Genomic DNA, 26,871 nt, shown 5'->3' with positions numbered 1-26,871 from the left:
TTTTGGGAGGACTTAGTTTTTTTTCTTTCTTATCTCTTTTCTGATGGGGAAGACTGGCCCTAAGCTAACATCTGTTGCCAATCTTCCTCTTTTTGGTTGAGGACGGTTGTCCCTGAGCTAACATCCATGCCACTCTTCCTCTATTTTGTATGTGGGACACTGCCACAACGTGGCTTGATGAGTGGTGTGTAGGTCTGCACCTGGGAACCAAACCCGTGCACCCTGGGCTGCTGAAGCAGAGTGCACGAACTTAACCACTACACCACCAGGCTGGCGCCAGGGGGACTTCATTTTTACACTTAATATGATTTTGCTAAGATATATCCACATCAGTGCAGGTGGCCACCCGGAGGTAACCAGTAAGGTCGCGCTGTCCACGTTAATAACAATCTTTTACACCATCATGCGGGGCTGTTCCAGCTCTTTAGACCGTAGTATCAGACATCTCCTAGAAGAGGACAGTTGCTGTAGATTTGCAAAACTCACAGTCCATCAGCATATTTTTCAGAAGAAGATGATATTCTCTAAAGGGAGCACCAATCAGCTGCCTCCTGCAAGGGAGGACGCACCGACATTTGCTGGGAAGTCACAGATCGTTCGTCCCCCACCCCCGGGGTGTACTTTACCATCCAGACAGTGGGGATGAATTCTAACTGCTGATCTCGGTGAGGGAGGTCTCTGAGGCTCAGGACACAGCCAGACAGCTTGAAGGAGGCCACGGGCAGCAGGAGACTGAAGGAGAACCAGCCGACCTTCCGTTCTGGATGTGGTTCGCTTCCCTCCTCTTGGGCTCAGATTTCTTTCTGTAAAATGTGGGAGTTAGATTGAAATTCACTTTTAGCTCCAAAATTTGATGACTGGGTTGACGGCGAAGAATTTTTGGAAGCTATCCCAGGAAATTGGATGCCAATAAGAAAATAGATGGTACAGCAGCTCAACGTAAGGAAAATAACTTCTATCGATTGTTGGCTCCAAGCTCGGCAGCCTTCGCGCGTTGTTTCCTCTGAGCCTCATCATTGCGTGAGGCAGGTATTATAATGTCCGTTCTACAGACGAACCCAAAGGGTCTGGAGCCTCCACTTCTGCGTATCAAGGCCACTCCCATCGTGAAAGGAAGATGTCGTACGGTTAAGAGCTCCAAGATTTGGATAAAAGGAAACTATTTTAAAAGGCCGGGAGGAATGGGCCTTACTTGTGGGAAGAAGGGATGTTTGGTGTTGTGAATGAGGAGGGCATTTGTTTGGATAGGCAGGAAGGAACATTTAATCTGTGTTTGGAGAAATTACATTTTGCTCCTGGAAGGACTGGATGTTGTTTAAATTCTAGTGATCACACTGTAGGGTGACATTCCAAATAGCCGCGGGGACCTTTTGGACTCAGGCTTGTTTTTATGGCTTTTTATGTTCCTTTTAGGGAGTCCCTTGAGGTTTTGGGTGAGACATTTGTCAACCTTAGCATTTTTCGTTTGTGAGAACCATGGCATTTGGAGACATCAATAAAACACTTTGCGGGGCGGGGGGAGGGGTTGTGTCCTTGTGCAACTCATCCTGGGGCACTGGGGTTACAGTTTGGCATAATAGTAAAGGAATAGCACCATAATCAGGCAATAGAACAAAGAAAAGATGCCACAGGGAGGGAGCAAGGGGCCTGGGCTGGAGGTCAGATCCCGGGATCAGATCCTAGGAGCTGGGGATGTGGGCTCTGCTCTGACAACGACCTTGGGGCCTTGGTCCTGGGGGGCGTCTGAGCATTGGTTCCAGCATCCCTCAGAGTTTGCGAGTGAAAAGGATTTAAGAGCTTCCTCTGCCATAGGGGTATTGCTGTTATTAACTCATGACATTACCATTATCAGACCATGATACTGCCATTATTATATCGGGTACGCAGCTCCTGAAGCAGTTTCTGGAGCACAGTAAGTGGCCCGTAATACTCAGGGGAGAAATGAACTCTGGATTCTGGACTCCTCCCAGAATAACACTTCTTCCTCGAAAGCCGTGTGAAGACCCAGGCACACGCAAACCTTTGAGCATCGATCAGGGGATGGCATCTCAGCAGTCACGCTGGGTGACATGACAGAAGATCGCCGGTCCCCGACTCAGCCTCCCTCACTGCCCACGTCGCTGTGAGCCGGTTTCCATCCCCACGCGCCCCACTGAGACTTTTCATTGTGGTAGCAAATGACCTCCTGGTCCACCAAATCCAGCTGACAACTTGAAATAAGGACTTCAATGACCCTCTGCCTCAGTCACTCCCTCCTTCTTAAGCTGCTTTCTTTGGTTTCAGGGACTTCATCCACGCCCTTCTTGTTCAATTTTGCATTTTGGGAAGATGTCTAAGGCAGCGATGTAAAGAACAGACTGGACAGGGATAGGCTGGAGGCGGAGAAACCAGCCGGGGGCACAGCGAGGGGCCCATTTCATTGGCGTGGGCCGTGGACGAGAAGGGCCACAGCAGGCACGGAGAAGGGGAGAGCCAGGCAGAGACGCCCCCACGAGGTCAAGGCCCAGTCAACAGCAATGTGTTGCCAATATTTAATGTTTTTTCATAGCCTGCCTTACCCAAATGCAGGCCTATGATTTCTGTAGCATTTCACCTCTGATTATGAACACAGCGAAGGTTGACGTCTCTGGTGACATCAGCATTGAACAGCAGGGAGACCTTGCAGTGTCCAGATGCAATAGCATGCCGTTCCAACACCTGCCACGACCGAGCTTCTGGCAGTAAATAAACAACAAACAATAATCCTAGAGCAATAGCTGTTGTACCCCATAGCTTGTGTCTTTAAATCCTAACCAGGCCACTTTTTCACATGTATTTATTTTTGCAGATATATGTATCTCTCAAAGTACCAGTAGGAAGATGAGAATGTGTCACTCTAGCATCTTCTAACTATTATGGAAACATCAAATATGTATGGCTTATTCACCACTGCAATTCTTGGTTGTTTTTTTAAAAAATTCTTCTGATACTATTTTTTCATGAATTCCCGTTTTATTTTAGAATGGGAACCAATTCAAAAGATTTGTGTTTTTCTCTTTGCTTAAGTGAAACCAAGCTAATGCTGCATTTCTTGCTAAAAATTATCTTTGCTTTCCTACGCGCAGGATATCTAAAGAAAATAGTTTCGCAAGATCAAAAGTCGATGTGTTTTAAAGACAAACCTTTTGGTTCCACCCATTATAATTAAATTAGGACAACAATTTCTTTAGCCTTAGGAATATCTCCACCTCACTTGGAATGTCAAGGGCGCTGAGAGGCCATTCTGGGCGGGTGGAACCGCGGGCTGCTGGAGGCGAGGAACTCCGTGTGATTCCTCCATGAAGCTGATTTCCTTCTCTGTATATCAGGGGTTGGCAAACTTTTCCTCTAAAGGGCGAGAGAGTAAATATTAGAGTCTTTGGGGGCCATATGGCCTCCGTCTCCATTACTCCATCGTGCTGTTGAGTCAAAAGCAGCCGGAGACTATCTGTAAACGAGGGCGTGGATGCCTTCCAATAACACTTTGTTTATAAAAACAGGCGACAGGCTGGATGGGCCAGAAGCTGTGCTTGGCCAGCCTCTGCTCGATGTGCTTCACGCAGCCCCGGCCGAGTCTCACCACTCTCTTTGTTCTTTTCTATCAGGAAACTGTCCTGGTGAGATGGGATCGGCCCGGTCACCCTTGGATTAACAAGACGTATAATTTTGAAAGGTAGGTGCTTTTCAAGATGACGTGTAGAGCAAAGTTACACAAGCATGAATTCTGCTTTAGGGCTTGATTAATGAGAGGTACAATTTATCCCATCATCCTAATTGTGGAGGGGCAAAGACAGTTCAGTGGAGAAAGGAGAGTCCTTCTGACCAGTGGCGCTGGACCAGCTGGACGTCCACATGCAAAAATCAAATGACCCTTGATCTATACATCAGACCTTTTGCAAAAATTAACTAAAATGGAATCTGGACCTAAATACAAAACCTAAAACCTTAAAACTTTTAGAAGAAAACACAGAAGAAAGTCTTTGTGACCTTGGGTTAAGCAAGGAATTCTTAAAAATACCACCAAAAACTTGATCCATGAAAGAATAAAGACACTGGAGTTTATCAAAATTAAAAACGTTTGTTCTGTGTATGATACTGTTAAGAGAATGAAAAGATAAGCCACACGCCGGAGAAAATATTTGGAAATCACGTACCTTACAAAGGACTTGTATCCAGAATCGCAAAGAACTCAAAAATAAGAGAAGAAGCGACCCAATGAACAAGAGGGCAAAGTATCTGAGCAGACGCGTCACCAAAGAAGGACGCCCAGCATCATCGGTCATTTGGGAAATGCCGCTCAAAGCACGACCCGGGGACACTCCACGTGTATTAGAACCGCTGAAAAAGACTCAAAACTGACAATGCCCAGTGCTGACAGCTCGCCTACGTTGTTGTTGACAAGAAGGAGAAGTGGTGCAGCCCCTGACGCATGACCCAGCAGCCGCTCTCCTAGGTATTTACTCAAGACACTCACAAAAAGCTGTAAGTGAAGGTTTCTAGCAGCTTCCCTCCTAACTGATGAAAACTGTAAGCTATGCAAGCATCTTCAACTGGTGGATGGTTTAGCAAATTGCGATGCCTCCGTGCAACGGAATATGACTCAGCAAAAAAGAGAACAGGCTCTTGTTATATGCAACAACACGATGGATCTCAAGCACTTTATACAGAGCAAAATAAGCCAAACCCAAAAGGTTGCCTTCTGCATGACTCCTTTTATAGGCATTCTGGAAAAGACAGAACTAAAGGACTGGAGAAGAGGTCAGTGTCTGCAAGGGTTGGCGTGGGGAAGGGATTGACTACCAAAGAGGCTACAGGAGAGAATTTCTATGGGGTGACACAACTGTTCTGCATCTTGGTTGTGGCTTTCATATGCATTTATTTTCTTTGCTTTTTTTTTTTTTTGAGGTGAGGAAGATTTGCCCTGAGCTAACATCTGTTGCCAATCTTCCCCTTTTTGCTTGAGTAAGATTGCCTCTCAGCTAACATCTGTGCCCATCTTCCTCTAGTTTGTATGTGAGACACTGTCTCAGCATGGCTTGATGAGTGGTGTGTAGGCCCATGCCCAGGATCCCAACCCACAAACCCTGGGCTGCTGAAGCCAAGTGTGTGAACTTAACCACTGTGCCACCAGGCCGGCCCCAGAATGCATTTATTAATACTCGGAACTGTAACACGAAAAAGTGAATTGTACTGTGTGTAAATTTAAAAAAACAGAAGAAATTTTTTCCAACAGACTTTAAGAGAACATATCAGTCAGTTGCAATATGTGGATCCTGATTCAATCAAATCAACTCAAACTATTTTTTAAAAAGAAAGCTGCAGTGGACACATTAATATCAGTCAAAATAGATTTCAGATTAAGAATGTTACCAGGGAGAATGAGGTCATTTCATAACAACAAAGGGATCAAGTATTAAGAGGACATAGCCCCAAAGGTAAGAACAGGATTTCAAAGGAAATGAAACCCAAACTGGTTGAACCCAAAAGAGAAATAAACAAATCCATAATTTTTGTCAGAGATTTTAACACTCCTCTGTCAGTCACTGATAGAACAGGAATACGGAAGTGGGTAAAGATATAAATTTTTAGCGTGTATATTTGATTTAAAGTAGGAAGGTAATCAGTTTCTCCGTCTTCGTCCAGAATGTTAAAAGGGCCTTAGAACCATCATCCTACCCATCCTCCTTGCTGTCTGGGTGGAGCTCCTCAGATGCTTAGGCCACGGAAACACACAGGCGTTGATCCTGGCCCGAGGATACCCAGAGAGGCGGGGGGACACCATCCTCAGTTCATTCACTCATTTACCCCGTGTGCCAACCAGATACCACCTTCCATGAGAGCCGTGATGTGGGAAATACGGAAACACTACGTTAGTAGCATCGGGTACCCAGAGGCAGACGAAAGGACTAAAAGAGTGGGCTCTGTGACTGCTGAGACGCTGCCCCACGACTGAGGGATGCCACCTCACCTGTAGCCCGGGCAACCTCCACGTCCTCTCTGGTGCCACACGCTCTCCGACTCCCCCGGCCACCCCCTGTGCTGGAGAGGACACGGGAGGTGCTCTCTCACCAGCCTTCCTGCCACCCCACTGAGCCAACTGGGATGGAAGGCGTCCTGGTCCGCAGAGGGGTCTTGAGACCGCCCGTCTGCCAGCTGAGGCCCCCGAGCGACCTCTGCTGACCATGGAGAACAGAGCTGGCAGGCCCGGCCCCGCCCAGATTTCTGATCCATGAGATCACAAGAGAGGGCAAAGGGGCAGTGGCCCCTGAGCTCATATGTGGCAACATGCCTTCTTTTCAAACCTCTCCGAATAGAGTTGAGATTTTGGGTCCTTCTTTACAGCCACGGTCATGCACACTGCTGGACGTGCTCCGGGGTTGCCCAGTGCCATCGGCTGAGGTCAAGGTCATCCTGCTGGAGAACATCCTTGAGCAGTTTTCATGGCAACGTTCTTTCCACGAGTGGGAAACACCTTCTTTGCCTTGAATGATGTTTATCCACGGCTAGAAATGTAGGCGGAGAGCTCAGCGTCTGAAGATATGAATCCCTGGTCTCTTGGCCTTCTTACTGCTGAGGAGAAGTCGGCAAACAGCCCAAATGTCATTCCTTTCCGTTTATTTTGTCAAATTGACAAATCCAGAGTCATACGGAGAGACTTTCTTGGGAAGGATCATTGCAGGGGAGGAAGGGACTGTTACAAGAGGGGCACAGGGTGCTGCAGAGACGGGACCTCTAGGGTCAGGAAAGAGGAGTGACAGGCTCCAAGGAGGGGTGAGGTGGGAGCAGGGGTGCAGGGGAGAGGGGAGGGAAAGGCTAAGACTGGGTCAGAAAGAGACTTCCCATGAGGCCGGCGATGCTCAGCAGGCGGCCTTCCAGGATCTGCTCCCGTTTCCATGTGACTTGTTGTATTTGGGGTTTCTCTGCCTTGGGGCGCTGTCCGTTCACATGCCATGTTCACGTGTTGTACACGTGTGTGGCGTGATTCGTCCTGGGATATGCGCCCCATCTTGAGCCTGGGAGCTGAGCAGGCTTTCCTGCCATTTATCCGGACCCCCTTCCCGGCCCAGGCCAGGTTTCCAGTGCCTGGTTTACGTGGCAGTGTCCCTTCCGTGTCACGTCTCCGTCTCCAGGGGCGGGCCCAGCCTGCACGCCCACTGCCTCTGTCCAGTGGGCACCCAGCCTGGGTGTCTGCAGGTCGATGCAGGCTTCCCGCTCGCTCTTGGTCTGCTCTTCCTTCTGGCATCCGCACCTTTCCTTCCCTTTGCCCCTCCAGGGCCGCCTGTGTGTTTCAAAGCGTGTGGGGCTTTGTTTTATCCAGCGTCACTTATGCGTGGAATGGACGGAGGAAGCGAGTCACGTCATCTCCGTCCACCTGTGCAAGGCAGGGCTAGCGATGTACCTAATATTCACGTAGCGCTTTAGATGTCACCAAGCAAATTAAGTCACTCGACCTTCGCAGGAACACCTGGGGAGGGCGCTGCAGGTGGCAAGACCCAGGCTCCGGCAGCCACGGGCCTTTCTGCATCCAGGTCTGGGCATTATACCAGTGGCTGCGGCCATGAAGAGACGGCGGGGCCCTGGGGAGGCGGGGAGTTCTGCCAGTGACCACCGGGACCTTGATCGGGGGAATAAGGAGGAGGAGCAGCCCCATTAACTCAGACGTGAGCGGAAATTCTCCGTAGAAAGCTCTGTCTTAGTGTCATCCGTGGAGGGTGCTCAGATCGAAGGGACAATCTAAACTGCGTGTTTGGGCTAGAAAACAATAAATGGAGCGTTTGTGTCACTCGCTGTCTATCTCAGTGAGAAGGGAGAGTCTGAGTTTCGGTCTCCGTAAGACTTTATTCTCGTCTTGGGATTCACTTTATAACAGGAGAGCACGTGGCTCTTGGGAATCAGAACATTGTTTATTTTACACCAGCTTTTCATGGAAGTAATAACCGTCAAAATATTTTCTTTCAGTTCTGAAAGAAAGATCTCAACACTTTCAGCACTTAACTCCTTTTTAAAAATAAGTTTGTGTGAAGGGGAAAGTACGCTTCTTACTAGTCTGGAAAAATATGAACGGGCCCAGGGTCAGAAGAAAGTTGTTGTCTCTTGAGAGGAATAAAAATATTATTATATAAAAAAAAGCAAACTAAAAGTAACAGCCATTGACCCCAAATGCAATGAGAAAAATAAGTAATTTTTATTGTTTTAAGCACCGTTTCCATGTCAGGAAGCTGGAGGAGTCTTGGCTGTGTTCTTTTTTTTTTTTTTTTTTGTGCAGAGGAAGATTTGCCCTGAGCTAACATCTGTTGCCAATCTTTCTCTTTTCATATGTGAGCCACCATCACAGCATGGCCACTGTGAATGGTGTAAGTCTGAGTCTGGGAACTGGACCTGGGCCACCAAAGCAGAGCGTGACAAACTTAACCCGTAGGCCACCAGGGCCGGCCCTGTGTTCTTTTATTATGTGTATTTATGATGTGATGTACCTATCCACATCTTTGTATTAGTTTCGCTATGTGGTAAAGCTCCTGGATGTGCAGGACACCGGATGTAGGTAAGGCTAAGGCTGCTTCCACGGGCAGAGATGGAGCATGGGGACCACGCACAGCAGATGCAGACGGGGGAGCCTCCTGGAGTACAAGATGCAGAATGCAGAGGACCCTGAGGGGCGGGCCTTGAACTGCATCTTGATGGTTCAGTTAACCAGGAGGTCACCAGGTAGAGAAGAAAAAGGACATTCCAGGTGGGGGCACAAAATGGTCAGAGGTATAGAGAAAAAAATGAGAACGAACCGTTCAAAACCCCGAAACCCCTCAGGGTGGCCGGCAGTGGGATTGTGGAGGGCAGTGGGGCTGTGGGAGCGAAGTTGCCTCATGCCAGCAGCCTACCTGCTTTTCTCCACCCCGTTAACCAAGCTGTCAGGACCCTGCTTCCCCAGCCTTCCGAGAGAGTGTGTTAGGCCTGTCTGCAGAGACAGACGGTGTCTCCGTAGCTTCTTTGCCTGTGGTTTAGAGTCATTTGCGTTTCTCTTCTTCTGTGAACTCTTCACATCTCTAGCTATTTTTCTTTTTTTTCTTTTTTGGTGAGGAAGATTTGCCCTGAGCTAGCATCTGTTGCTGTTCTTCCTCTTTTTTTTTCTTTTTTTGCTTGAGGAAGATTAGCCCTGAGCTAACATCTGTGCCAGTCCTCCGCCACTTCATATGTGGGATGCCTCCACAGCACAGCTGATGAGTGGAGTACATCTGTGCCCAGGATATGAACCCACAAACCCAGGCCATAGTTGCAGAGTGCATGCAGCTTTAACCACTTGGCCACCGGGCCAACCCCCTTATTTTTCTATAAAAATATAGAAAGGATTTTTAATATAAGGAGAAATATAGGGAATATATAAAAAAGATAAGGAAAGATAATGAATGTGGCCTTTTCCTTCTCTGCTTTTAGGAGCGCTTTATGTATTAGGGAGAGCAAACTTCTGTCTGTGATTTAAGTCACAACTATTTTTCCCAGATTGTCATTTGTATTTTTTCCTTTGCTTCTGATATCTTTCAGCCACGCAGAAGTTCCCCTCTCCCTTAACGTCATCATATTCACAAAGGCCACCAGGTTATTGAGGAATGTACCCATGAGTTCCCGTAATTGCATGGTTCGGTTTTTTAAATGAAACTCACGGTCCCTTTGGAATGTACCCTAGTATAAGGAATGGAGCCAGTTTCATCTTTTTCCTTATGTCTCTCCAGTTCCCTGGACACCACTTCTTAAACACATCTTTTCTCCATTAATCTGAGATGCCCCCATGCGCATAGAGCACATCACCATGTGTAATTACCTCTATTTCTGGATTTTCTCTGGTCCGTCTGCTTATTTACTCATGTGCCCAGACCAAGCTGACCCAAGTGTGGTGTCCTTATAGCACGTTTAATGTCTGAGGCAGACCCCATCGCCATCACTATTTCTTTCCCAGGGTCTTCTTTCTATTCTCGCTCTTTTGTTTTGTCAAATAAATTTTATAATCAAATTGTCGAGCTCCAGAAAAAACCTAATGGGATATTTGGTACTTTGGGGGGATAGATTCAGGAAAGGTGATAAGCTAACTTTGGACAAACTAGCATCCTCCTGGGGTTGAGTCGTCCTAGCCAAGACATGGTATATCTTTTCGTTTATTTGAGTTCCATAATGTGTCTTGCAGGAATGTGTCAGGATTTTCTTCCCACAGGATTTCGACATTTCTTATTAAGTTTATGCTTGGGTTTTTTATTTTCTTTTTTCCTGTCTTTGATAGGATTGTCCTCCCATTATATGTTCTAACTCATTTTGTTTGTATGTGTGAATGCGATTGACTTTTGTACATGAATTTTAGGGCCTGCTACTTTACTAAATTCTCTTTTAATTGAGTAGTTTTTTCTTCCTCTGATTTTGGACCGCTCACGCATACGACCGTTATTACCTCTGAGCAGAATTAGTTAAACCTCCTCCTTTGAGATTCTTTATGTCACCAGTTGCTTCCCTCTGTCCACCGCATTAGCTATAATGACTCAATATGATGTTGAGTATAGTGTGGGGAGCAGGACCTTTGCCTCGTGTTGGTGGGAAGGACTCCAGTGTCCCTTTATCCAGTCAGATGTTCACGAAGCCTAAAATATTTACTATCCAGAGAAGGTTTGGCAGCCCTGCTGTAGATTAAAGACCTTGATGCCGTGTAGCCAGCCGCAGTGTATATGCCTTGTTTGAGTCATGATTTTTTAAACACTGATGGGAAAGATAAACTTATTAGAGAAGTGGGTAAATGTGAACATTGCCCCTTTTGTGTGTGTGTGAGGAAGATTGGCCCTGAGCTAACATCCGTGCCAAATCTTCCTCTATTTTGTATGTGGGACGCTGTCACAGCATGGGTAGGTCTGCACCCAGGATCCGAACCTGCAAACCCCCGGGGCCGCCGAAGCAGAGCTTGCAAACTTAACCTCTACACCACTGGGCCAGCCCCGGAACATTGCCCTTTTTTGGATGATGTTCAGGAATTACTGTTAATTTTTAAAAGTGTGATAATAGAAACATTGTTAGGATTTTTGAAAGAGGCATCATCCTTTAGAGATACAAACCGAAACATTTACAGATGAGGTGGACGCGAGGTCAGCTTCCAAAGGCTCGGGGGGGCAAGGGGCAGGGGAGGCTTTAAGTGAAGTGGGGTGGCCATGGGTAAGTGTGGGAGCTGGACCATGCACATATTGGGCTCATTCACTATTCTTCCTACTTTTGTATTTTGGTGATGTTTTTGATGAAAAGCTTAAAAAATACATTTAAGAGCTCAGCATCCTCCCACTTCCTCGAAATGCCCTCCTAGTTATACATAAAAAGCAATGTTTTATAAGGAATGCCCCTGAACTTTAAACGGAATCCTGCTTCTAGACATGACGGATCAACTGGGCGTTACGACACATTTTGAAAATGAGAGAAGAGGAGAATTTGGTTCCAGCTAAATAAAAACCTGCATTTCAGGAAACTAACCTTAAAATCAAAGCACATTGGGTTCAAATATAACTAACCACTCGTGTGTATTTGGTAATCTGGCGCTCCTTCGGCTCTTCACTGCCTTCCGGTCATGTTTCAAACTGTGCAGTAAACTGCGTTTTTGGGAGTCACTTCCCAGTTAGCTTTATTTGTCCAAGCTCACGAACAGAGAGCCACCACAGGTCCCCTCTCAGAGCATACAGTCCCATCCCATTGTGTGTGTTAACGTTCTACGGAACTAACCTGGGAGCCTGGCAAAACAGTATTTTTAAGAACTTGAACCTAAAAATTAAGTGTTATATATCAACTATTTCCAGAGTATGATTTTTACATCATTGTCGTGGGACCCACCCAGGTAGAGTAATTTAGTTACAGGATAAGTATATGGTGTCCTTTCTTTGTTTCTTTTCTTGCTGCTTCTTTCTGCTTCGCAAGCATTTATAACTTTGCTTATGCTTGTTGCCTTTTGATAACAGAGGAAATAATTCTTCACTCTTCCTTAACTTCTGTTAGCTTGAAAAGTCATCAAATTAATCTTTCATTGTTAAAAACATATGCAGCTTGACTGCGCTGGGGGGGTTTACCGGGGAAGCGTATGAGGATATTGTTGCTTCCAGATTTCTGTATTTGGATCCCGAGTGGCTCTCTTTCTCTTCTAATAACGCATCGTTTTTCACTTTGCCTCCAGAGTTTATGGTCCAGCAGAATCTCAAAGGGTGGTATTTGAAGAGGTGTGTCCGCTACTCACGTCTCTCTTGGATGGGTGAGTTAAATTGTCTGTAAGGTGCATTATCACAGTTGCGTGTAAACGTAAGTCAATTTCACTCATGCTACAGAATCAGAATATCCCATCACGGCCTCTGAGCATCTTGTGTGGCTGTAGACCAAACTCAGACCCCAGCGTTGGTTCCGTATCCATTGATGGAGGACATTTCTGCGCCCCAGGGAAAGGTGTGAATGTGATCTCGGGAATAATCGTTCGATGAGCACAGATGACTTGGGTTCCAAAAGATCTTTCAGTCGCACGTGCACGGGCGTTTAAGACGGTGTTGGCAGCTGCTTTTCTTCTCTCTGGGATTCTTGTTGCATTCCAGAATCTTTGCAAGCCTGTCAAGAATGTTAGCATTGGATCGAGGGGTTGACCCCTTGGGGAAGGAGCCTCCTGCTTGTGGAGAAGACCACTGCTGACTTCAGAGGCAGTGGGTCAGAACTTAGAAAAGAGATCACTTCTTTAGCAATGAATCGAACCAGGTTGTAGACTAAATTGTCACAATAAACCAAGACTCTCTCCTTCGGGGTCTTTAGAAGAATCTCAGTTTGGCGGAGAGGCGACGTTAAGCATCCTGATGAAGACATATGGCGTTTGCCCGGCAAGGGCTCCTGCACCGCCAGCTCCCCCCAAATGGAAACTGTAATTACAGTGTTGCTTCCGAACCACAGCCCTGCGGCGTCTAAAGGACATCACGAGGTGCCCGCAAGGCACATGGCGTGATGGCTCACGTCAGCATGGGGAGCCCACGGGGCTCCAGCCGCACCCACCGCCACGGCCCACCGTCCTGCCCTGAGGAAGTTTCTGCTTCAACTCTTCTTCTGGAGTCCTGGAATTTTTACATCCATCCGAAAAAAGTTCTTCCACTGAAAATGATAGGAGAGGCTCCTTTCTTTTTTTTTTTTTCTTTTTTTCAGTAGGCATCTTTTAAGTAAGCAGATTCCAGAAACAAAAAAGGCATAGTGGTTAAATGATCTTGGCCAGAGTTGCCTTTCCCGTATAAATATGAAACAGATGGCCTTATTTTGACTCCTGAGCTTTTCTCTCTACATTCCTAAATGGTTTGCAAGATCCCTTTAAGGGCTCATTTATCTGTTGCAAAGATACCTCCCCCGCCCCACCCCCCACCTCCAGAAATACATATGCGTCTCTGAAGGAAGGTGTAAGAGATGTGGAATGCAGTGGGGGTTTGTTATAAAGACCTCGAGAATTTTCAGTTCTGGAAGAAAATACAGAATGATAGCGTAGAGGTCCTTGGTCAGTTTTTGCCTGAACATATGGTTTCCTTCATCATTTTTGGTTGAGTGGAACGGTTAACCTTGGAAAGCCAGGCCCCCTGCATCTGTAAGGCTTATGTGTCACTGAGCAAGGTGCCAATCCATCAGAACACTCTTCAAAGTCATTTTGTCAAAGTGACAGTCTCTGTTTGTGTGACCCACGGGGGTACACTGGGTTAAACAGTCAGGCCCCGAGGGTGGGGCCTGCACTTGGACAGGCGACGCTCATGGCGGCCAGGGCTTAAGGTGCAGCCACATGTGGGCCAGGCTCGCCCACACCTTCACGGCCAAGAATGTACATTTGTATCGTAAACTTATTTCAAATAATCTTTCCAATGTTTGCCATCTACCCATTGGCATTTTTGGGCTAAATAACAAAACTGGAAGAAAATTTAAGCATCCATCAAGAGTCCTTGTCTCCTGTGAAATAAGATGCAGCAAAGTAATCCCCAGATGTAGGATTTCAGGGAGCCCGGCCACCTGTCACCGAGAGGACATCGCTCATTCCGGTTGACTACGAGTGTGAAAACCCCAGGTCCCTTGGAATAACAAAGCACAGGAATACATTACAATCCTAAGAATAATTGTCATCAGCAGTGCTAGCAGTCACATATGTAATGGGGAAAAATGTTTTGAGAACATAAAAGAAAATATGCAAACTCTCGTATCATTTCATGCACGTTACAGCAAGCCTGGTTTTACGAAGACGAGTTACATGAGGCCACTCCCATGCTGTGCTGAAAATTAGAGCGAATGAAATTCAGGAGGGCCTTGCTCAGGTTGGAATCCTCATGAAGACGGTGAGTGATGGCACAGGGGACCCGCCATGGTCTCCCAGGAGGAAACATCGAAGCGCCAGGGAGAAACAGGGTCGATGAGGTGCATGGTGTGTGGGTAAATGGGAAGATGATTGACTCCACCATTGGGCAACCACATAGCAACAGGGAGGGAAAATGCAAAAATCGGGTGTAGTTATACGAAAGCCTGATGCATAAGGAATGGAGTGACAGAGGACCACACGGTGCAGTTCATTGAAACTTCTCATCCGAGTGACATTTCTTCTCGGAATCCAGTCACGGCAGTAGCCCCAATGCCTGTTGTGCTGCTGTACTAAGATCCTTCTTGAATTTTAGGTACAATGTTTGCATCATGGCTTACGGACAGACAGGAAGTGGGAAGAGCTACACCATGATGGGCCCGCATTCCAGAAAGGAGCCTGTCCTGCCGGTGGAATCTCAGGGTGACTTGGGAATCATTCCCAGAGCTGCCGAAGAGCTCTTCAGGTACTGGAGGGCCAGGGCCGCCATGCAGGGGGTGCAGGCGGGGGGCAGGAATGAACCGACGTGAAGGAAGGTTCCTGTTCGCCGAGGGTCACACCTAATCCTCTTAGAACTCCTTCAAAACTACCGAGTGTCTACACACTCTGGGCATTCTCACCACAAATGCTAGAAATTCTTTTGATTCGCTTACATTGAAACTCTCTGGTCAAGGCAAAGCTTCTTGAGAGAGATCCCTAGTTGGACAATTCCCCTGGTCAAGGGAGGGCGGAGGATGGGGTCCTTCTGTTCTAGAATGGGAAGCAGGCAGAGGGGAAACCCCTGTTGTTTTTCCTTGCCCTCTGCTGCCACAGGAGGAGTAGATGCTTCTGGTTCTCTTCTCAGGAGTTGCAGCGAATTGGATGTGTGGAAGTGTTTCCCGTTCCATCAACACGTCCCAGACGAGACCCTGTGACACAGTCACGATTTCACCAATATGGTCACGATTTCACCAATACGGTTACTCCTAGAAAAAAAGTAGTGACAAGTTGCCCTCAGCAGCCCTAGTCAGCAAGGACTCCCAGAATAGTGCGTGGTCCTGACATTCCACCCTGTTGGCTTGGTCATTGACCTTCCCTGCCTTTGGAGAGCCACTTTGCAAGAAATTCATTGTCGCTTTTTGCGCCCGGCCTTGTAAGAGCCGCGGGCTTCCTCTGCGGCCGCACGTCGCACATTCCCGAGGAAAGCGTCAGCTCCTTGAGAGAAGAGGCCTCCCAGCAGCAGAATGCAGTGGGGCCAGCTGACCTCCTGTGCTCCTAACCCCCTGAAATTCCATTTTTGTCTCTATATTTCCTTGTGTAGTCCTTCCACGTCTTAAAATCCAGGCCAGACAGAGACATAAGAGCTCCCACAGCAGCCTGATGTTTCACTGCCTCTCCAAACCAATATTCTTTAAATGTCAGTGCGCGTGAGCAGGTGTATTTATGAATGGACTTCTGCTGGCTATGCCAGAAAAGAACTTGGCAAAGTGTTCCCCAGTTTTCTGGAGTTCTTTTGTGATTTTCGGAATCAGACCATATCCTAGGAGATCACACCTGTCAAGAGTGGGGAGGTTGTGCCGCAGTAACAACCATTCTGAAAATCCCGGTGGCCACGAGGCCAGCGAGGGGCCCTGCTCATGGTGGCCGCTCAGAGCGTGTGCTTGTGCGTTGTTGGAGACGGGGGAGGTGGTTGGGGACGGAGGCCAGCCCTGGTGACTCTGCCTGGCGGGGACACATCGGCCCTGCCCTCGTTTCATTGGCCCAAGAAGGCCGGTGGCCACGTCTGAGTTCAGCGGGGCGCGCCGGGGAGTGGGTGGGATTTATGTGTATGGTAGCGCAGCCAACTCAGCTCACATGGAGGGGGTCTCAGTTCGGGTCGCAAAGACCTCGTTCTGGGGACCCTGCACTATGTCCAGTGTCGGTTCAGTTCCAGAGCCTGAGAGTTAAAGGGGAGTCCCAGAGTTCTCAGCGGAGCCCGGCTGGTGCCGCCCAGGAGCCTCGTCTGTTCCCTCCCGAGGGAGTCCTTGCCGGACAGCAGCCACGTCAGCTGGAAGCGAAGCGACGGCCACGTTAGAATACGGCAGAACCACAGCAGCGTGTAGCTTTCCTGGGCGTCACTTGGAAAGAGGGACACCGGGAATTTCCGGGAGCCGGTGAGAGGCTCTTGCAGGGGTTCCGGGCCGGGAGAAGCTGCCATTCTAGCCTCGTCCGGTGCTCACCGAGCCTTCCGGATCTCTCATCAAGTCGTCTTCACTTTCTCACTGACTCAGCATTTTGAAAGTGCCCGCCCCGTGCACGATCTGGGCTAATAACTCCCACAGCAGCCCGAATCAGTGGAGGGAAGCCGTATGGACGCCACAAATCATTAAACCATCGGCCAGTAACTCTTCTTCCTGCTAACCAAGCTTCCAAGGCGGAGAAACAGGGAGTTGGGGCGATACAAAGGCCAAGAACTCAAGTCAGAAACGCTGGAGAGGTGCTGGCCCCGTGGCCCAGTGGTTAAGTTTGTGCACTCCGCTTTGGGCCTGGGGTTTGCTGGTTCAGATCCTGGGTGTGGACCCAGACACCATGCCATGCTATGGTGGCATCCCACATAGAAGAACTAGAAGGACTTACAACTAGCTATGTCCTGGGGCTTTGGAGAGGAAAAAAAAGAGGAAGATTGGCAACAGATTTTAGCTCATGGCCAATCTTCCTCACCAAAAAAAAAAAGAAAAGAAAAAAAGAGAAACGCTTGACAATAGTGGGGAGTTCAGAGAATCCTTCACTGCATTTCACACAACTGCTTTCTCCTTGTCATGTGATGGGGACCCCAGGAGTCAGGCAGAGTCTTGATTGGTGGGCGGGGTGTGACGGACTGTTAGCTTGAAGCGGGTGTGGTTCATTTAACGGGCCCTGTTTCGGTTTGGTTCTGGAGCGGATCCGTGAGGACGGCAAACAGACCGTAAAGGACCAGAAACCCGCGTGACTCAGGGGAGAACTGTAGCTGCTTAAAAATTCCAGAGAAGAAGATCAGTTAGGAAAGCATTTGGACTCTCAGAACTATCTAGAAATGGAATAAACAGCTTCACCAAGAGTGAAATCGCATCACTGACAAGTGCTTGAGTTACCTTGTTTCTAAAGTGGGGTTTTTTTTTTGTTTGGGGGGGAAGATTAGCCCTGAACTAACATCCGCTGCCAATCCTTCTCTTTTTTTTTTTTGCTGAGGAAGACTGGCCCTGAGCTCACATCTGTGCTCATCTTCCTCTACTTTATATGTGGGACACCTGCCACAGCATGGCTTGTTGAGCAGTGCCATGTCTGCACCTGGGATCCGAACCAGTGAACCCTGGGCTGCCGAAGCAGAATGTGCAAACTTAACTGCTGTGCCACCGGGCCGGCCCCCTAAAGTGGGTGTTTAATGTTGTGAGTCTTGGGTGTGAAATTATAACTTAAATGGTTCCAGGTGTCCTGCAGAGCACATGGTTCAGCGCATTCACATCCTCCAGAAAGAGGTTTGAATCTCTGCCCTCTGACCTAGTGGCCACGGGCCAGGCTGGCCTCCCTGCGCCCCGCTGTCAGCGTTTGCAAGGAGAATAATAGTCCAAACACGGAGTATTTTCTGCCTCTTCGTTTTCCAATCACAAGTGGACAAGGTCGGGAAAGGACCGCCTTCAGCCACGTTGCGGGTGAGTTTGGGTGTCCCTAACGCAAAATGCAAACAGTCCGACTGCACCAAATAGAGAACCGGGACGACCTCGATCACTGACGTCCGAGTGGGTGAACGTGGACCTTTTACCTGAGAAATGTCACTCTTACATTGCTGAGCTTACCAAAGGACGGCGTCCCCCTGCCATTTTAAATACAAGAAAATGCCCTCTGGGGATGCTCTCTGCCGGACATCCTCTCCTCCCGCCTTCTGAACCTGGTTGCTGACACCACTTCCTTCTCGACTGATCTCAGCTGTCGTTCTTATCAACAGAATTGACGAGGTTTTTCTACCTGCCAGGCACCGTCGAAGGCACAAGGAATACAAAAATGCCAGGTGGTAATTTTCTGCCCTCAAAGCCTAGGACGGAGACACAGGAGGACACGTCGGGAATAGATGGACAGGACAGAAAGTGGCCGAGGGGACTGGAGGGGGCACTCGGGGAGGGCCCTGCGGGGTGTTTGCCCACCGCCCCCTCCTGCGGTGCCTCTGGGCTCAGCGCGCATCCTTGCTCATCTCATGGGAGCCCGTGCATCTTCTTAGAGAAAACGTGTCACACGACATCAGAATTGTTTGTTCACGTGTGTGTCTTCTCCACCGAACCCTTTGCTTCTTCGAGGCAGCCTGAAGCCCAGTTTTCAACACTATTTGCAGAATCCAGCCAACGACTGAGTAAACACTGTGGGACAAATGAGTCAGTGCATTCATGAACCAAGTACTTAAATCTTTCAAATTAGCTCCCTGGTGTTGCGAGAATGAGAAATTTCTAACTCGGGTTTTGTGACACTCAGAGATACGACCCGTCCTACAAGGGGACGGAGCCAAGGCCGAGGTCAGGTCTGCGTGTGCGAGGCGCCTTTTTCTCTGATGTGTGGAGGGGAGAGGACTTAAATCTCTAAATTATCCCCCCTGGTTTTCTGCTTTCCAGATGCTGCCTCTTAGATATGCTCAGCAAACCACAAGGCTCAGGAGAATCCAAATCTGAGCTCTTTGCCAACAATTATTTCTACCAGACAATTTAACTTATTTTTCTTTCCTTTTGGTCTTTTTACTTTTCTCAATTGTTTGTCACTAGGAAACGTTAATTGACGATTTTATTCGGCGCTCTCTTGGCGACCTGGATGGAAAGCTCGCTCTGGCCATGCTTGAATAGGGCACAGCCAGGCTGTGTTTCCCCTTAAGCACGAACAGCATGCTCCCGGGCTGGACGTGCGGCCCAGCTCTCGGAATATCTTCATGGGCGGGAAAAGCACACGGTCAAAATCAGATTGGTCGTCCCGTGCGAGGTGAGAGACGCAAAAAGTCCAGAAGACAAAACGAAGGCTCGTTGGGTCTGTGATCATTGGTGACCAGGTTGTGTGGGGAGTTTCGTCAAAGGGACGGAGCGGGGGCGGGCGGGGAGGGAAGGGAGGCCGCGAACCCCGCCTTACTGCTCCCTTCCTCCTTGGAGTGGATTATGGGGTTTTTCTCTAAGTGTGTAACTATCTTTATTTTTAAACTTGGCTACAGTCAGCACGTAGCACTTTAAAAGATGAAACAAAAGAAGATGCGTAGCTGCTTTTCTAAGAGCCTGGGTAGGCTTTCCGGGGGTCACAGGCAGGGCTTGGTTCGAAGGCACTCTACGAGTGGAACCGAGTAGAGAACTCGGGACCCAATCTTCCTTGAAACAGAATAAATATGAAAATAAACAAACGGCATTACTGGGAAGTGCTGAACGTCCTCATGTCTCTGCAGCTTGCTTTGGGCTTCCGTGTAGCAACAAAACTAGGGCATGGGAACTTCTGAATCAAGGCTCTGCGTCCTTCATGCTTCTTTACCTCGTGTGTTTAGAATCCCAAGGGTACCGAAGACTGAAATAGTTGATTTGGATATAACTCAGATAAAATAAGTGTGTTCCCAAGATAGTTATTTATGTACAATTTATTTATTTTTATTTTTTTGGTGAGGAAGATTGGCCCTGAGCTAACATCTGTGCCAATCTTCCTCTATTTTGTATGTGGGACGTGAGCCATCTTGATGTTGGCAAGATGCTGCCCTGCGCTCATGGCCCATGAGCTCCGCTGAGCGTTTTCTAGGACTGTGACCATCCCAGGCTGAAAGTCATTCTTTCACCGCTTTCTTTAAGGGGTTACCTAAGTTCCTCTGATGCTTTTGCCGCTTGTCCCTCCCCCTCCCCCAGGCTCATTTCAGAAAATCCATCAAGGAGCCCGAAGGTTGCAGTGTCCGTAGTGGAAGTTTATAATAACGACATTTTCGACCTTCTGGCCAAAGACAGTTGTGCGGTGACATCTGGGGTCAAGCGTGAGGTGCTGACAACGAAGGCGGGAAAGAAGGAGATCCCTTCGCTGACCTACGAGTGAGTGCTCCGTGTGCCCCACCAGCAGGTGCTGGGCTTCTGTGAGCCGTGCGGACCCTCTTGAGGGCTCAGAAGGACCAGCGGGGTCGGCCAATTCGACGCTTTTATCCATGAAATGGCTTCTTGTGTTGTCTAGTGCTTAGAATGCGTTGCACGATTGTCACTTTGCTTTAGGAATCACCTTTTATCCATCACAATTAAACATATGAATGAATTAATCTTTTAAAATATCTTCACTGAGAGTTGTGGGGCAGGTTTTATCCCCATCTTGCAGGCGAGGGAACAGGCTTGGAGAAGTCAGTAACTTGCCAGGGTCGCTCAGGGAAGTATTGACATCTTCGAGTTCCACGTGTAAATATCGATATTTTGTAGAACCCAACAATGAAGCATCTTGTAAAAGAGAAAAGCTCCTTATATGAATAAACCTTCTCCTCACAGTCATGTGTGTCTTAAATGCACGCCTGTGTGTCAGGCTTGCTCACAGTGGGGATCCATGTGACCTGACCCCACAGAGAGGAGAACGCCAGGATGGGGCTGCCTAGGATCTCAAAGTTGCTAAGACAAGGTCTGCAAGTTACTTTTTTTTTTTGGTGAGCAAGATTGGCCCTGAGCTAACATCTGTTGTCAATCTTCCCCTTTTTGCTTGAGGAAGATTATCACTGAGCTAACATCTGTGCCAATCCTTCTCCATTTTGTATGTGGGACGCAGCCACAGCATGGCTTGATGAGCAGTGTGTAGGTCCATGCCCAGGGTCCAAACCTGCGAACTCAAGGCCACCAAAGTGGAGGGTGCGAGCTCAACCACTGCCCCAACGGGCCAGCCCCTGCAAGTTATTTTTAACCTCTGAAAGAGCCTAAAGGAAATTATACATTTAAGCCGTAAGTTTGCACAAGGTAACCCAAACTTTCAGCTTTGGCCTAATAACCTGTGATCAAAATATTATCTCCTGCAGATCAAAGGTTCTGATCAGCTGTCATATCTCATTAATTAAAATAGGGAAATCGACTTTTACCTCATAAATTCTATTTGATAGACAAAATATTTTAAAACGTTGGCGTCCTCGAGGATAAAATAAATGAGAGAATGCTCGGTGTTGAAAAGGTGGGGTGATTATTTCACGGCAAAGCAGTTAGAGATACAGAGTCAGTTGGGCGTCATAAAAGTCAGAAGTTTGATGTGTTATGTTTTGTTTTGTTCAAGATTTGCTACTCTCTTAGTCTGTCTAAGCGGGGTCTGTGGCTGAGGGCATGAGAGGTTGGCCTACAGGCAGAGGGGCAGTCCCCCCATCACACTGGGCCTTGGTGCCTCTAACGCCTGTCACAATCTGCCAGGTCCGTCCACAGCACAGAGGAGTTCCTGATGCTCGTGGATGGCCGCCTGCGGCTCAGGGCGAAGCATGCCACCCTTGTGCACGCCGACTCGTCCAGGTCTCACCTGATAATAACGGTGACTCTGACCACCGCCCCCTCCTGGGACAGCCCCGGTGAGTGGCCCCTGGTGCCTGGCCAGTGGCATATAATAGAATCCATGTCAGAAGGAAAAGGCAGTGTGCCTGCAGGATCCGAGGCATCGCACAGACCCCGAGGGTGGGGACTGCACCCACATCCTTGGAGGATCCAGAACCCAAACCCAGGAGGCTGCAGGGCTCCCAGGCAGAGAAGAGAGGAGATTGGATGTGGGAGGGAGGAAAATGCTTTATCAAATAAGACACAACACAGGAAAACAACAGGGCACATTTGTCACGAGGAATATGCTGCGTTCATCATAAATGACTCTAAAAATGTGATTTCGGTTTAGAAAGTTACAAACCAGTATAAACGGATTCCAGCCATATAAGAAAAGTCATGCACGTGTTCCGAGGGTCTGTTTGTCCTCCTTAGTCAGTAAAGTCCGGGGCAGCATACGTAGGATCACCTGTAGGGCCTGTGGAAACACAGATGCCACCCCCGCAATGGGAACTGTAGGGCCGGGATGGGGCCCGAGGATCTGCGTGTCTGCAAGTGCACGGTGCCAGAGCCCACGCTTGGAGGACGGCTCGTCCAGGGCCCCAGCTTCCTACTGCAGTAACAAAGAAGCCCAGATCTTAATGGGTTCACACTAGAAAGTCATTTCTCACTCAGGTCGCAGGCCAGCATGGGTTGGATGCTCCTGACCCATCTGGTCACGAGGCCACTTGAAGCGTGTGGCCTCCAATGTGGCCCAGGCAAGGGAGGAGCGAGGAAGAGGCCACACACGGGTTACTAACCACCTCGCCAGGCCAGAACTCACCCTAAGCAGTCCCGGGACCAACCCGCAGGGCATGTCCCGTTTAGGCAGCCCAGACTGTTCAGGCCGCAAAGCCAGTATCCACAGATGACAAGGCCAGCCTCTTACGGGTGGTGGGGACCAGAGCTGTTTTTATGTTCTTTTTAAAATTTTACTTATGTGCATTTTCTATATTTTCCACAGTGAGTATACACTCTTTAGGTTTTTAAAAAAATCTTTCTCGGAGTCCTGTTTAGGAATAACCCACGACGAGACCGACACATACATGGAAATGAAGAGCACTTGTCAGGATTCCTGTGGAGGGGCATCAGACAGAAGCTGTAGAATTTAAGGGCTGGTCGATGTTCCCGCCTGGGATTTTCATTACTGTCATTACCAACCTTTCCAAGAAACCTCATTCGATTTCCTTGGGCCCAATCAGGCATTAGTTGAACTTTCAACAGTGAAAAATGCTTTCTTCTTCCTCCTCTTTCACATTTTGCCCAGAGAAACCATCACTGTTCTCTGGCCCTTTTCCTGTCCGTACTTGAGAGCATGTCACGAACCAGCCGGTTCTCCCGCTGTGTGGGGAGCATCCTTTGGGGTCATGTTGGAAGTTGCTCAGCACCAAGGGGCGCTCTGGGGCGCTTCACGGAGTGTCCTTCTCCCACTTGTCACTCTCCTTGCAGCCGACCGGCAGTCAGATGTGTCACTGCTCAAGGAGCCTGACTGCCCCTCGCCCCGGCAGCCGGCCACGGGGAGAAGGCACAGCGCTGCCCACCAAGCCTCATCCTGGTCCCCGGGGGCCGTGCCTGAGGGCCCCGCTGGACACATGGAGCAGGTGCTCGCCAAGCTGCAGCTGGTGGACCTGGCGGGCAGCGAGTGTGCCGGTGAGCCACGGCTGGGGCCCAGGGCGTGAGGCCTTTCCCCAGGATGAACTGGGGCAGTGGGGTCCTGACGGAGCCCACTGTGAGCAGGCCACTGGGGGAAGTCCTCAGCATGGCCTTTTCCCACAGATGGTCTTTAAATCCGTGTCACTTCTTTACGGGCTGCTGTCTCACCACTGCCCCCATACATGTCAACCCCAACACGCTCTTCTCGCTCTGCGCCAAGAGGAGCCTCAGCCCCCAGCAAGAACTTCCTTGTCCGTGGCCTGGCCCCGTGGGTGGTCCAAGAAGGATGGGAATGTGATAGAGGGTCTCACAAGCTCAGCTATGCAGAGCGCGCTTGCCCGGAGAAGTCGGTTCCACGTGTCTGCTTCATTTCTGGAAGTCGCCCAAGAATTTGGTGCAAATCCTAACCCCGTGTGGCTGGGTCTTGGCACTTTCCCAGGCGTGTCTGGAGTGACAGGAGCAGCCCTGAGGGAGACATCGTTTATCAACCGGAGCCTGGCGGCCCTGGCTGACGTCCTGGGGGCCCTGTCGGAGCACAGAGGCCACGTCCCGTACCGGAACAGCAAGCTCACCCACTTACTCCAGGATGTTCTCGGTAATTCGGTGCCCCCAGAAGGAGAAACTGCTGTCCCCCTGCTCTGGGGGGAGATCGCTCCTCCTGGCCACACCTCCTCTGGGGGCTTCCTGGCTCGCTGGGTCACCATTGTCCCTTCCTTGATATTTCTAGCACTGTCATGTCATTAGCACCTGCACACTTCCCCGTTCTCCTGTGTTGTCCCACACTGGGGTTGGCTTGTTTACTAGGCGCATGACAGCCCCTCCAGTTCGGTCCCAAGTCCCTTACAGGGTGGATTCTATGCCCTCTCTCTCATCCTGTTGGACGCAGTGGCCGTAAGTTGTGGGGACTCCGCTGAGCTCGTGTGGACATTTGCAGTGGCTGGGCCCTCACACTGTATCCACATGGTTGTGCCACATGCTGGTTGCAGGTGCCAGAAACCCAGGTGGCCCTCAGGGGCACAGGCAGCCTGCAGAGAGGCGGACTCATCAGGCTATGGGTTGGGGTTTGAGGGGGTACAATAGTGTCACCCCTTTCCTCTCACTCTGAAACTCTTGAACTCCCAAGTTCTGAGCCAATGAGAGGAAGGCGGACAGAAGAGCGCTGGTCCGCCCGAGGCGGCTCCACCTGGCAGGCGGGTTCCTGATGCTGAGCTTTGCAGTCAGACTTTCCCCAAGGCGGCCCTGGGCCAGCTCAGGCCACCTGTACACCCGGGGGCTCCAGAACCAGCAGATCAGGGAGCCCCCCCGAGGGCGGACAGGGTGGGCGTGCCCAGGGTCTCCTACCCAATATGCCCACCAGTCAAGTGGCTTTTCCTTCCTTGGGAGTCTTGGGTCCTGGGAGGCTGGTGGGCTCCTCCCCACCACGGGAAACACACGGGGTGGGGCTAGCGTGCACTGGCCGAGCTGCCCCTCATCTGGGATAACCACAGCAGAATGTTCTGGGCTCTGTGTCTCTCATCTCGGGGTCTCTCTCTTTCACTGCAAACAGACCTTCTGCAAAGGATGAGAAAGGAGTTGTTCCCGGTTTCACATTTTGTGCCTTCTGCCTGTCAGAGGCCCCCTGCAGCCCTGATCCACAGGGTCTCTCAGCCTGGGGCTGCTTACCTAACAAAGGAGGGAGGGAGAGGGGTGGTGGGAGGGTGGCTAAAGGATGGACCAGGCCAGGGCATCGCAGGAGCCCTCTGCGCTTACCTCTCAGGGCTGTGCTCTCCTTTCTCCTTCTCCCCTCCTCGGCTCCCCTTTCTTCTCCTCCTCTTCCTCTTTGGTTTTCCTTCCTTATGCGGAGGCGGAGGCGCAGCCTCACTGTTGGGCCTTAAAAGCAGAGGAAGAGGCCAGTCGGTCCCCTGGGGGAGAAGCCCTGTGTTTCTCCCAGGTCCTGCCAGGCTGGGGGAGCACAGGGTCCCCAGGCCGCCTGCGTCGCCCTCCCCTGCTCCTCCCCCTCCCCAGGTCACTGTCTCCTAACCTCCCAGGGGCCTCGGAGGGAGGCTGTGGTGCTCCCGGTGCTGGCGGGGAGCTGGGGGTACCCTGGGGGCCAGGCCGGCGCTCCTGCCTGGGGCTCCACGCTGTTTGAGATGCCGTATTTTCCCCTGGAATTCTCCCATCTGCGTGTTGGACTTCCTCTTTAACAGGAGGCGACGCGAAGTTACTGGTGATCCTGTGCGTGTCCCCATGCCGGAAGCACGCGGCAGAGACCCTGCAGAGCCTGGGGTTCGGGACCCGGGCGCGGCAGGTCCAGCGAGGCCCGGCTCGGGCAGGCCGCGTGGCCCCCAGAAGGCCCAGGTGACGGAGGGGAGGACAGCCGGGCGTGTCCCCGGGCTTCCCTCTTGCCTGAAACGTGTTTCCTCTCATCACTTTATCATGCACGTGCCCTCAAAATAAACTTGTTGAGTTTGAACTTCATAAACCTGTTTTTTTCTGAGGGAACAGGATGAACGTTGACGGGAGCTCAGGAAAAGTCAGGACAGATCGTCAAAGCAGCTGGAGTTCCCAGGACAAGGCAGGGGAGGAGGGACCTCCTTTGGGGACAGAGAACCGGGGGCACAGGGGGGTCCCCAGGGGGAGGGGGCTCCTCAGGGAGGAACAGAAGGAGCTCTGCCATCTGCAGTGGAGCCAAAGGGCCACAGGAGCAGGCTCTGCCCGTTCTCTCACGTGGCACAGACCAGACGGGGGTGCCAGGAGCTGAGCACAGACGTGGGCTCTCTTGGTGGCCCTGTGTCCCCAGACAAATTACTCACTGCAAAGCCCCATTATGTCATCTGTAAAGAAGCTGCCATGAGCTGTGAAGTGCATGCAAACACACCCAGAAGAGCAGATGCCTCTGGATTATTATTGCTCGTCCTAAATACCCCCGTCTAGGCCGCTTGCTGTCTAAGCTGACTGATGTCCCAGAGCTGGGCAGGACGAGTGACACGTGGTAGGACTGTGGGCTCTTAGCCTTGGGGGGGTCTGTGGGCAGAATGCCGGGGCTCTGGGGGGATCAGAGGAGGAAAGCAATGCACCTGCCTTCCACGGACCGTCCACTGAACCCCAGCAGCTGCGAATGTGGGAAACAAACCCCGTAGGTATTACTGCCCATGACACTGACGGCCGGCACAGACACGGTCCGGCCTCCTGGAGATGAGGACAGCGTCTCCACCATCGCCAGGGACTCTGGCTGCGTGTGTTCATGAGGAAGTGCCATTTCAGTCTGTCATGACATTAACCTAGTAATGGCATTTCCTGTGGTTTTAAGCTGCCCTGAGAAGCACCCGCAGCTCCACCAGGCTGCAGAGGGGCTGG

The 26,871-nt window shown here is 50.0% G+C and overlaps 1 protein-coding gene across 3 annotated transcripts in view; it reads left to right on the top strand.

The window, feature by feature from the left end:
• KIF25 (kinesin family member 25) overlaps positions 1–25,985 on the top strand; it is a 55,236-nt gene extending 29,251 nt beyond the window's left edge. For all 3 annotated transcript variants that reach the window (XM_070515645.1, XM_070515618.1, XM_070515687.1), the window contains 8 exons: positions 3,624–3,691; positions 12,200–12,274; positions 14,691–14,840; positions 20,221–20,397; positions 21,730–21,881; positions 23,332–23,532; positions 23,975–24,130; positions 25,722–25,985. In XM_070515645.1, coding sequence (XP_070371746.1) covers positions 3,624–3,691; positions 12,200–12,274; positions 14,691–14,840; positions 20,221–20,397; positions 21,730–21,881; positions 23,332–23,532; positions 23,975–24,130; positions 25,722–25,876 — 1,134 coding nt within the window. In that variant the 3' untranslated portion in view covers positions 25,877–25,985. The remainder of the gene's footprint in view (positions 1–3,623; positions 3,692–12,199; positions 12,275–14,690; positions 14,841–20,220; positions 20,398–21,729; positions 21,882–23,331; positions 23,533–23,974; positions 24,131–25,721) is intronic.
• The last annotated feature ends 886 nt before the right edge of the window (positions 25,986–26,871 follow it).

The sequence above is a fragment of the Equus asinus genome, chromosome 1, assembly GCF_041296235.1.
Source record: "Equus asinus isolate D_3611 breed Donkey chromosome 1, EquAss-T2T_v2, whole genome shotgun sequence".
In the NCBI taxonomy this organism is placed as follows: Eukaryota; Metazoa; Chordata; class Mammalia; order Perissodactyla; family Equidae; genus Equus; species Equus asinus.
Note: the sequence above shows the minus strand (reverse complement) of the source record. Positions and strands in the feature narration are given on the sequence as shown.